The sequence below is a fragment of the Pipistrellus hanaki genome (genome assembly GCF_964339955.1).
Source record: "Pipistrellus hanaki genome assembly, chromosome: 12".
Lineage (NCBI taxonomy): Eukaryota > Metazoa > Chordata > Mammalia > Chiroptera > Vespertilionidae > Pipistrellus > Pipistrellus hanaki.
The window spans coordinates 39,675,236-39,687,371 of NC_140514.1; the positions used below are offsets into that span (position 1 = coordinate 39,675,236).

At 53.0% G+C, this 12,136-nt stretch overlaps 1 protein-coding gene and 1 long non-coding RNA gene across 5 annotated transcripts in view; both read right to left on the reverse strand.

Moving 5' to 3' along the window:
- The window catches only part of SFXN5 (sideroflexin 5), a 106,868-nt gene that overhangs the window by 53,389 nt on the left and 41,343 nt on the right, over positions 1-12,136 (reverse strand). For all 4 annotated transcript variants that reach the window (XM_084901309.1, XM_084901306.1, XM_084901308.1 and 1 more), the window contains exons 7-8: positions 2,134-2,187; positions 1,100-1,156 (exon numbers count right to left, since the gene is read on the reverse strand). In XM_084901309.1, coding sequence (XP_084757435.1) covers positions 1,100-1,156; positions 2,134-2,187 — 111 coding nt within the window. The remainder of the gene's footprint in view (positions 1-1,099; positions 1,157-2,133; positions 2,188-12,136) is intronic.
- Positions 7,768-9,278, reverse strand: LOC311631321. Its single transcript, XR_014796548.1, has 3 exons — positions 9,157-9,278; positions 8,318-8,421; positions 7,768-8,181 (listed from the first exon to the last, which is right to left on the reverse strand). It is a non-coding gene; the product is annotated as an uncharacterized lncRNA (long non-coding RNA).

The following is a 12,136-nucleotide window of genomic DNA, read 5'->3' on the forward strand; positions in this document are numbered from 1 at the left end:
ATGCAGCAGCGTCCAGGGCGATGCCGAAGGGCCCGCGGCACTCTGCCCTGTTCTAAAAAGGTCACGGGAAGACCCTGCTGGCGGGAGCTGGAGAACAGCAAGTGTCAGATGGGTCGCTCACGGCTGGGCAAGCAGAGCCGGTTTAGGAAGACCCCGTGGCGGGAGCGGGCTGTCCGGCCCCTGGAGCACTTCCCGGCTAGACAGGGCAGGGGCAGGGCCGCTCCGGCCTGGCTGCGCTCACAGGCTTTGTCGGCCCAGGTAGCAGCTGCGCCTCCGTGCAATGGAGGACAGCTGCTCGGTATTTCTGTGGGAAAATGCACCTCACATTGCAATGCAGAAAGTTAGGAGAGAGCTGAAGAACCTGCCTTTAGATACCACAATGGCCATTTCGGAGATGCTTGGTTTAAGGCTCGTGGGAGCAGAACAAGCAGAGATGTACGTGTGTGAAGCACACGAGTGAGACAAGGTGTAGATGGGGAGAGGGTGTGTGTTCAAGGTATTAGGCCCTGAAATATTACCTCTCGGGCCAGCACACACCCTCTCCTACCCAAACTGACAGCCCCCACTCCACAAGGGGACCCAGACCCCACCTCCCCTCTTCCTGCCTTTGGACCGAAGACCAAGAGAACTGACAGGGGTAACCTCGCTCGCCAGTGCTGCAGGGCCCGGCCCCTTCCTGACAGCAGAGGGTGAGAGGGCCTCCATGGTGAGTTCCTCCCAGAAGGGCAGGAGGGAGGAGACCCAGCACCCCTCAACCCTCTGCAGACAATAGTCTGGGGGCAGTGAGGCCACTTCCAGGGAAGCCTGAGAAAACTGTGGGGAGATTTGGGTCCCTCTGGCTGAGGCTGTCCAGGTCCAACATCAGTATAAGCGCCGCCCGCAGGGAATTCTGGAGCCAGTGGCGCTGATCCCTGTCGCTGCCCCCCTCTTCCACGTTGCAGGCTGTCTCCCCATCATGTGGACAGTCCCTCCCAGCTGTGCGAATAAGGTGCCTCCAGGAGGGCAGTGCTCAGCCAGGCGAGGGTGTGATGCACTGCAGGGAAGATGAAGGACGCCCCAGCCGGAAGCCCACCCCCGGAGGGTGGTCCGTGGCACTCACCTTGGTAGCGTTGCGGTTTGCATAGTTGACACAAGCGTTGTGGCTCTGGTTCAGCCACTGAAAGGCAAGGGGGAGAGGAGGAGTCAGGGAGGGTGTGCTCACCTCCCTGGAAGCCAGGCCAGGGCCCTGGGAGGCCACACACCTTCAGAAAGACCGGAGTCGCCAGCTCACAGTGGGTCCATCCATCTTACCATTAGCATGACCGACTGTCCAGTGTGCCTGGGACTGTGCCAGGTTTAGCACTGAACGTCCCCAGCCTTGGGACACTCCCCAGCTCCTGGCAAACCAGGACACTGGTTCTGCCCACCCTGGCAGTCACACGTGCTGCAGAGACAGTGCCTCTTCCAAAATTATGCCCTACATGGGCCCCCTTCCTTTGCCTCATCATCCCATTACATTACTTACTGGACAGAGGTGGACATTTAGGCCCCTGGAATGACTGACAGCCCCGAACCTCTTTCAAAATATCCCAGCCCCGTGTCCTGCACCACCTGCCCCGCCCAGGCACCAGCACTGATGGAGTTGTGCTCAGGGAAGACTGACATTTTCTCCTAAAGAATTTCTTCCTTCCCTTCTTTCTTTGCAGCATACACACACACACACACACACACACTCCTGTCAGTGAGCCACCCCCAGACTCTCTTCAAGAGCAGAGATCAGGGTCTGTGATGCCTTATCACCCAGCTCACTACCTTGGGGTTGGGGTGCATTTAACCTTCCCCACAGATTTGGGTGAGGCTGATGTCAAAGAGGCTGAGGGCCTCGAGGTCAATAGCTATGGGACAAGAAACCGAGGGACAGAGTGGGCGGCCACCAACCAGCCATCCAGCTGAGGGCACCAGCCTAGCCCTCATCCCCTTCTTCAAAGGAGAAAGAAGGCCTGGGCTCCTCCCAGTAGCTTCTGGGTTGGGGAGAGGTACGAAATGGGGTGATTTCCCCATGGGGCACGGATGGGAGAGGAGACGCTGAGGCAAGGAGTTCTAACCAGTACCTGCTGGGTCCTCCCTCAGGAGAATGTCTGCCAGGAGACTTACCTGCCAGAAGACGGTGGATGCCAGTGTCTGGTTGGGCAAAAGAAGACCAACCACCTGAAGGAGAGAGAGAGAGGAAAGGCTGAAAAACAGCCACAAGTAAGAGCAAGCGGAATCTGCACAAACCGATGTGGACAACCTGCTGCCCTTAGTGAGAGTGTGTGTGATGAAGAAACTCAAGCTGCAGTATTGCACTATAGCACAGTCCCATTTTTTTTTAAAAAAAAAAGAAAAACGTCTTCTATAAAACCATATACACAAACACACATACATATCTTGAAGCATGAAGAAAAATCTGAAGCACAGCATGTAGATCTGGTTACATAGGACTTCCTCACATTCTTCTTGAGTATTTCTGTATTCTTTTTAACAGCTGACAGGCATTCTTTTCATAAGTGGTGGGCAGGGGGACAATAAAACAAGCGAGCAAACTAAAGAAACACCTTCACTTCTGCTCCGCTGACCCCACTCCTTCACACTCCAGCCATCCAGCAGGATTTTTGTGAGGATTAAAGAAAACTCATTTCAAAGGCCGAAAGTGCTTTACAAATACAAGTTGGTGGCATTCATATGTTATCACGGGGCCCTCACTAAGCAAAACCCACACATGTCTAAGCTATTGAACGAAACATGGATGTCTAGAAAATATTTGTTGAATGAGTGAATGAATGAGCCAATACATCCTTATAGCTAAGCATGACTGTATATGTGTGGACCCATTATTCCCAATGCCCAAATATCACCGAAAACCTAGATTCACTGACTTCGTTTTTTGTTTTAAGTCAAGGTTAATTGTCTGATTTTAACACTGGCCAAACCTTGGACTTCAGGGATCCACATGCCTCTGAAGTTTACCTTTTGAGTACTTGTGTGCAAAATAACACCTACCCAGTACGGCTGCATATGGGGAAAAAATGTGCACAACCATCCACATATTGACTTATTTATTATTCCTGTAGATAAAATGGCTCTTTGGCAAGAATTTCTGTAAGGAACAAGTATAAACATTCAATTCTATGCAGTAAATCAAATTCTAGACATCCCCAGCAACATTAGTAAATCATGTTTTAAAGATTAAAATGTTTTTAAAACAGTGAATATGCACATACATTTATATTTATTGGCCCATATCGGTTTGAATAAAATTATACAATGTAAACCCATTCCATGCATGGCTCCAGTGAGAAATTATGGTGATATTTTTCTCCCCCAAATGAGATCATAGCTCCATTTTTACTTGCCATGACAGCTCAGGGTACTGGTGTGGGAATCCGGAGACCTGGGTTCTTAGCCCCAGCTCCGTCCCTGGGTGATCTCCAGCGTAACACAGTCCCCTCTGGGCTTCCAACTCTCTTACCTATATAGAGTGAAGGGGTTGATCTTGGGGGTCCTATCTCGGTTTAAATTCTATTCTCATTTTCCAAGTAATACACATAACGTGTATTTGTAAAGAGAATAACCCCACCCCAGCCCAACTGAAAAGTATCATGGGGAACACAGGACCTCCTCCGAGTCAGACCCCAGTCAGGAGCCAGACAATAGAGAGGAAACTGAGCCTAGAGAGGCATAAAGCTGGGAACAGGTAGCATGAGCAAGCAAATGAGTGTGTGTGTGTGTGTGTGTGTGTGTGTGTATGTGTGTGAGTGTGAGTGTGTGTGTGTGTGTGTGTGTGTGTGTGTGAGTGTGTGTGTGTGTGTGTGTGTGTGTGTGTAGTTCTTCCCTGTTGGGAGGATATCATCCCCCCTAATCTGCTGGTTCATATCACATGGGTGTGTTATGAACGTCATCATCTCCTTTCCCTCGATCCCCATTGAACCTCCCAGCTGTGCTTGGCCACCAGGAGCGGGTACGATGCAGCCCCATGGACTCACTGTCTGTGCCAGACAGCTGTTGTCCAGGACCCTCGCAGCTCGTTACACCACAGGCCCCTTAGGAACCCTCTCCCATGGGTTCAGAACTCGTACTGGTGAGCATGTGGTTGGCACCGGCCCCGCAGACACTGGGCATTTTAACTGTGTTTCTTTGCCCTGAGTGTCGAGGTCAGGCCAGACCTCCAGGCCCACCTCTGCCCTGTGTACACATCCTCTGGCACGTATTTTGGTGTCCAAACTTCACTCCTGATTTCATCTTCCCTTCCCTTCCCTAAATTTCCTTTTGTCTCATTTTCATCTTCATTTGTTTATCTTGTGCCATGTATTTTTAAAATGTGATGTCAAGTCTTTTCCAGAACAAACCACCGCCCTAAACTAAGCCAGCACCCAGGCTCTGTACCACACACACACACGCGGCTCATAACCAGCAGGGTTTTCGCCGTGTTTGCCAACCTCCTGCCCTCCCACGAGCCTGTCGTCCACGCACCTCTGACTCCTCACGCTTTCTGAAAGAGATGGGTGGGTTTTCTAAGCATTTCCCTTTATGTCACTTAACCCTGGTCCTCATTTTAACTCTGGGGCTCAGAAAAAAATAGAAATTCCTTTCTACATTTTGCAAATGGGATAACTGAGGCAGAGAGACGTCCGGTGACCTGCCCAAGGCTTTGCAGCTCCTAGAAAAAAAAAAAAAAAGGCAGGGCCGCCTGATTCCTGGCCTGGGAGTCCCGTCTCTCTGATTTGAGGGGCTCCTTCTCCAGCTCATCCCCTTGCACACAAAGGGAGAAGCAGACGCCATGCCCGTCTCTGAGCATCTTCTGTGCACCAAGCTCCCTGCTGCCCCTGAGGAAAGGCATACGGGCTCCCGAACCACAATGAGCCAGAAGCCCACAGCCAAGCGCATGGGGGGGTCTTTACCACGCCCGGGCCGGAAAGGGACAAGGCAGTTTAACCGGGTACTTAATTGTGTCTGTAAATCTGGTCAAATCTGATGACCAAACGGGTTCAGGCAGGGAGCGATGGGTGTGCTCTGGCTCTGTCCGAAGGAGGTGGTGAGGCGGTGCTGAGTGTGCGAGCATGAGCTCAGGGCGCGGAAGAGCGGAGATAACTTCATTAAACGGGGAGGTTTGGGAAGTCAGCCGCCGGAGTCCGGGAAGGGTGAGGTTAGAAGGCAGCGAGCACAGGCCGCATTGGAGCGGAGGCGAAGGGAACAGGGACCCCCGCCCTCCAGGCCCCGCCGTCAGGCTGGTGGGGCCAGGAGCACGCGGTGCCAGCCCCGTTCCCTATTAGGCAACACGCAGCACCATCTGCACAATCCCAGGAGCAGATATTTTATAACTTCCTCTTTTTTTTTTTTTTTTTTCCTTTTTAAGTCTACATTAAAAATAAATGTTCCTTCAGTTCTCAGATGTATATCTCTGGTGCAACCTGCCCACATTCCCTCACGCTGCCCTTTCCAGAACGTGGCAGGGGAAAGGAGGAAAGCGATGGATGGAGAGAGGGAGCCAGTCCACCCGGCGGCGGCGTCCATGCCAGTGGATGGCACCTCTTCCAAGAGGGAACGCGTCAGGCATGGCCGCGCAGATGGGTGGAGAGAGCCCAGAGCGGGCTGGTACCGGCGGGAGCGGAAGGAGAGCCAGCAGCCAGAATCTCCAGCCCAGCCTCCACCCTCTCTTGCCGCAGGACCTTGGCCAAATCGCACATCCTATCCTTTCTCCCATTTATAGTTCGTAACATGGCGGGGTCTCCTCTGCCCCCCCCCCCCCCGCCCCGGAAGCTGCCCCCGAGGCACAGCGGTCTGTGGCTGCCGTCCCCCTGCCCCTGGGACGGCTGGCCGCGGGCCCTGGCAGTGAACTCTCAGGTTCTGGCTGCAGGAAGAGCTGGACTCCAATCCCGGTTCCAGGATGTATCAGAAGGGCGACCACAGGAGAGTTACTTGAGTTCTTTGTGCCTCTGCTTTTTTTTCCCATCGATGACGTGGTGGTCACAGCTCCTCTCTGGATGTCATGGGGGCAGGCGCGGGAAGAATTCAGCTCCGTGTCTGTCATCCAGCCAGGGCTTCCCGCTGGGTCAGCGTGATTTCCTCTCCTCCTATCTCGTCCTTTTCCCGTCACCTTTGCCAGGCTCTCTTTTCTCTGAACGCCACAGCCGGCTTGACACAACCGAGCACCGTCTTGCCCCATCTCATCTTTGGACACCAGCCTCACCCCTCCCTCAATGGACCGGGAGCTCCTGAGGGTAGGATAAGGGCCTTTCCCCCGGATGTCCCCCAAAGCACGCAGCACGAAGGTGGGCCCAGATGACCTGCTGGAAACACTGCCAGCTGACTAAGAACATGAAACACTTATTGGCCAGAAAAAGGCCTAGGATGCGTCGTGACAATGACAACCACCAGCCGTCTCTTCCTTGCCCCCTTTACCGTTAACGTTTGAGGTGCATGGGGGCGGGCCGGGTAGCCTTTGGAGAGAGGATGCAGACTGAGGTTGGTCCTGAGGCTTCACGCTTCCCTGCATCTCTACCCCGGCCACCGGAGAGAAGTATTTCCCTGCCCTTGGTGTGGCTTAGTCACATGACTGGCTTTGGCCAATGGCACGTGGGAGGAGGTGGCAGGGTGCCAGTGCTCAGCCAGGCCTCCGAAGCCTCGTGTGCTTGTGTGCTTCCGTCGCCCTCTGGTGCTGCTAACGCCGCTGTGAGGAGGCAGGCCCTGCCTGGGGCCCCGTCCGAGGAGAATGCAGCCTGAGGAGCAGAGTCCGGCCCGGGTCACTGGTCCCCAGCGGATCCCATGCCTGTGGTTAGCAGCAGAACGGGCTCAGTCTAGCCCAGGCTAGACCAGCAAACCCCAGATCCCTAAAATAAGTGTGTATGGCTGCCACTGGCATTTTGTGGCTGTGTGTTACATGGCACTATCATAGCAACATCTCGTTAATGCAGAGATGACCCTGTCGGAAGAGCAAATATGCTGTCCTTCAAGGTGTATCATTCATGCCCCTTGAATATGTCTTCACTAGTGATGCTGGTTGCTGAGCAGCCTAGCTTATCCACCCACTCCACCTGGTGACCATTAGCCGAGGGCGGGGGCCACCCTGGCAGGGACGAAAGACAGTTTGTCTCAGGACAGAGTTGGGACGGGGCCGATCAACGGCACCCCCTGGGAGCTGGCTCACACCTCCCCTCCAGCCCTTCTCCTTCCCAGTGCTCTGCCCTCTGCGGAGAGATGAGGTCTCAGTCTGGAGAAAGGCGCCACCAAATATCCCAATCTGCTTGGCAAAAGGGGGGCACAGCCAGCTGAACACAGGACAGCAGACCAAGACGACTGTTTACTGTGATTCTGGGACCCACAGCGGGGACATGAGCAGCCCTCCACCCCCGTGGCCACTGTCCGTACAAAACTAACTCAAATAGAGGGGGGAAATAAGATTTTTAAAGTAAAAGTGTAGAACATCCTAAGAGAAAGCAGGGTGTGTGTCAAAACAACGGGGTGGTGACACTTAAGCCAGGGAAAGTCTGCAGGGCACAGAACGCTCTTGCCAAGCAAGGTAATGGCAAAGTAACCGTCCTCCCTTCCCTGGACTCCACCTGGCTAATCGCTCCTCACCCTCCGGCTTCCAGCTTGTCACCTACCCCAGAAAGCCTTCCCTGACCCCCAAGCTGAGGTCAGACCCCCGGTCAGATCCCCCCGTCATACGTCCCCCGGCACTCTGCCTACTTTCTTTGCAGCATTCGCCTCAGTGGTATCTGTTAAAGTATGCCACGCTCAAGAGCTTCTGGAAGCTTCAGAGGGGTGAGACCCTGGGACACTCACACCCCCCACACCCAGGGGCCTCACTGGGAAGGCAGTGTACCCCTTCCCCCCTACCGCACAGACACGCTCCATTCCAAACGTTCCTCTGCGTTTGTCAAAGACCCGCCAGGAGCCCCGCTGCTCAGCAACGTGCCTGCTCTTTCCTTCTCCTCTGTCTCCATCTTCTGATCTATGTGACTAATGACCTGAAAAGGAACACTGGTGCACCAGGGGTGCTGATATTTAAAGGTTCCCAACCAGAAAAAGACGATACCTTTAGTCAAACGAGTGCCTGCCTCTGACCGGTCAAATCCAGCGTAACCGAGCGACACTTCTCGTAGGACATACCCTGAACCGGAATGGCTGGTGCGGTTTACAACGGGAAAACACTGGGGCTGGGATCTGAGAGTGTGAAAAGGCGGAGTCTGGGGTGAGGAAGGCTGGAAGGTGTCAGAATGGCCCGGGACCCAGTCCAATCCTCATGCAAAGTGAGTCTTTGCGGCCCACCCCTCTCCCCGCCAGAGGAAGTGACCCTTACCAGCACCGGGGAGACGGACTGCCAGGTCCCCCTGACCTTCTGCCGTGGAAGAGGAGAGGGCTCCGCGTGCGGAGTCCAGGCTCTGAAGGTCCCAGGACAGAACTCTGGTTTGGATGTAACCCAAGGCCACTGAGCTTACGGACTAGAAGTGCACAGTCTGCCCTCCTCTGTCCCCAGCTGGACATGGGGCCTTGAGTTCTGAGAGTTCCAGAATGATGGGGGGAGGGGAGAGAGGGCAGCGGGGGTATGGGGAGCCAAGGGCTGGAGGGGGCACGGACAACCTGGGAGAAACTCAGGCCCCTGAGAGACACAGTTCCCAGCAGCTGAGAGCGCTGGTAGCCACTCTGGGGGCACAGGCTGGCAGGTGGGGAAGGCCAGCGGGGCCGGAACACTGGCCCTGCCTCCCCCTGCCATGCGGGCATGGATGTGAGGGCACTGCAGCCTCTCAGCGGAATCTGGGGGAGCGGCCAGCGGTCAGCAGCAGCTACTGGTGGTGGTTCTCCGGCCACGGGCTGGAGGGAGCCCTGCGCTGCTCTGACCGGGGACCAGCCGTGGGGCACGGGCCCAGCGCCGCGCTTATGCATAAATTGGGATCTCTTCGCCACACACCCAAGGGGGAAAAGTTCCCATCTTCAAATGTTAAGCTTAAAATAAGACACTACACGGTGCCAGTGGATCTGTGAAATCTGCTGACTAAACTGGCACCAGCCTCTGGGAGAAAACCAGCTCCTTTCTCCTGAGCTCCGGGGCTGGGGGTGGGGGTGGGGGGGATGAGCAGGTGGGGGCGGGGTTCCTCTCAGGCAGGGTGGGGAGGTGCAGGGTGGGCCAGGCATGCTCACCTGGGCAGGAGGCAGCTTGGGTGTTGCCTCCAGAAGCTTCTCAGCCAAGGCACCTGCCAACCTCATTTCCCCTTCCCTTCAGCTCAGGGATGCGGCTCCAAGTGTGTTCGCCGGCACCCCCATTTCTATTCTGGGGAGCATTTAGTGGCTTCTGCGTGTCTGTGTTCTGTACCCACTCTGCCGTTCCAGGGGCTTCCCTAAGGTGTGGACTGGAACCTTCGCTCCCGTTCAGACCGGCATTTGCTAGATGTTCAGTGGAGCCTGGGGAGAGGACGCGGCTGGTGGGAGCCAGGCCTGGGAGGGAAGCGCTGGAGCAGCCAGCGTGCTCCCTGCACACAGGCAGGGCAGCGTGCTCCCTGCTCACCGGCAGGGCAGAGTGCTCCCTGCACACAGGCAGGGCAGCGTGCTTCCTGCTCACCGGCAGGGCAGCGTGCTCCCTGCACACAGGCAGGGCAGCGTGCTCCCTGCTCACCGGCAGGGCAGCGTGCTCCCTGCACACAGGCAGGGCAGCGTGCTTCCTGCTCACCGGCAGGGCAGCGTGCTCCCTGCACACAGGCAGGGCAGCGTGCTCCCTGCACACAGGCAGGGCAGCGTGCTCCCTGCACACAGGCAGGGCAGTGTGCTCCCTGCTCACCGGCAGGGCAGCAGCCCGGGAGAGAGTGGGACCAATGAGTCCTCACGCAGCTTATGGCTTGTCCTTTGGGTTCTCCAGGCCCAGTGGCTCCTCCCAGGACCTGGCCTCTGCCAGCTGTTCTAGCCCTGAACATGAGTATGTGGGGCTAAGAAGTGGGGCCAGGCCGAAACCAGTTTGGCCCAGTGGATAGAGCATCAGCCTGCAGACTGAAAGGTCCCAGGTTCTAGTTCGATTCCAGTCAAGGGCATGTGCCTTAGTTGTGGGCACATCCCCAGTCGGAGGTGTGCAGGAGGCAGCTGATTAATGTTTCTAACTCTCTCTCTCTCCTTTCATCTCTGTAAAAAAATCAATAAAATATATTTTTAAAAAGTTATGAGTTAAAGGGAAAAAATGGATATGAGAAGGTAAATTCCATCACAAAAATTAAAAAAGAAAAGAAAGAAGTGGGGCCAGGTGAGACTGTCATTTGGCTCTGGCTCCACCGAGGCCCAGGTCATGCCGCTAGTTCGCCTCAACCAAGTGCTCATTCAGGATCTCGGAGGCCGGGCAGCATGCCCTGCACAGGAGGGCTGTGTGTCCCGGGCTGGGCGGGCACTGGTGCCCACGGGCCATTCCCAGCAGCTGCCTCAGCAGTGAGGCCCTGTCAGCCGGGGAGGGGACAGCAGCACCAGAGTTCAGGGATGCCTTCAGGGCCGCAGTGACCCTGCAATGACTGACCTGTCTTGGGGAGGAAGAGGAGAGAATGGAAGAGGATGGGCCGTCCTCCATAACACCTTGCGAGCTAGAGACCGTGCTGGCGTCCCTTGCGTTAGCTGGTCCACCCCAGGTGACGGCAGCCATTAGTTCTGTAAGGACCCCGCTGCCTCTCAAGAGGAAAGAAGCCCCAACTTCAACATCTCTGGTTCGGCAGAGATGATACTGCCCAGTGAGGTATTTTTTCAAGTGTTAATTAAATATTTATAAACAATTGTTAACGCAGATTCCTGTTTGCCCACCTCTTAACCGTGTTCTCCTTCTTTCTCACTGACAGAATCCCTGTAATTGGGGATGAACTAGATATCCAGCCAAGTTCTACATGAACTATAAACAGAACTGTTGTGTGGGTCTTCAGAGAAGATTCCTTACAGGGAACTGACCCAGTTGAGAGGTATATCCTCTCACTCCCCCTCCTCCCTATGCTGGGATGTGATAGCTGGAACACCAACAGCCACAGGGACTAGGAGGTAGTTGTGAGGACAGAAGACAGCGCTGAGAATGGTATGGAAAAGCGGGGGTCTGGGTTCCTGAGCATTGTGGAGACCTACCTACCTCCAAACTTCTCTGACATGAGAGAAAAACAAACTAAATTGTTTAAGCCACTGTTATTTTGAACTTTTTTTATGGAGATGGTCCTGACCTAACTGATATAATCATATACGATGCTGCAAAAAAAAAAAAAAAAAAATACATTTCAGATGACAGAACTGGAGAGATCACTGTTTCTGAATACAAGATAAACTAGAAAATAATAACAAACGAATACCTTTTTAAAAACCCACTTATTTGAAATGTGTTCTTCTAATTAAAGCTAAAAGGCTGAATACTCCGATTAAAGAGAATTCAAAACTGTAATTTAAACTTATTTAGAAATTAAAACATAGATCACTATATATGAAAATATATTAAATATAGTCAGGTATTAGATGTACTCAGAAGAAAATTCACAGCCCTAAGAATTTTTTATTAGAGGGAAGAATGAAAATTAATAAATTAAGCAATCAAGGGAAATTTTTTTTAAATCCTACCACAAAATAAAAGAGCTCAAAAGAATATTATAAAAACAAATATGAATAAATTATAAAATAAAAACAGAAGAATTGATAAATGCATCCAAGAACTAATTTATAGGCACAAGTCTCTCCAATCCAGTTATTGTAATAAAGGAGATGGAGGTGAGAAGTAGGGACAAGACTTGAAATCAAGCCAAGAGAAAAAAATCATTAAAAAATCAACATTCAAAACTTTCTACAACAAAGACACAGACAGTAAAGGGGAAAGAGCTGGGAGAAGAGATTTGCAATATATAACTTAAAGGGTTAGTATCAAAAATACAAAAATAATTTTTACAAATAATTAGGAAAACATAGCCAGTGGAAGATGGACAAACGGTGTGAACAGGGAAGGCACAGAAGATGAAATATAAACGGCCAGTAAATATTGAAAGGAAGCAGAACCCTTTTCGGTGTTCAGGAAAATAAAAAAATTAAAACCATAATGAAATGATAACCTTTCTCCCATCAGACTGGCAAAAGGAAAACACTAAATATATGAATACCTGTGTTACAAAGGTCTGATGAAATCTAACCT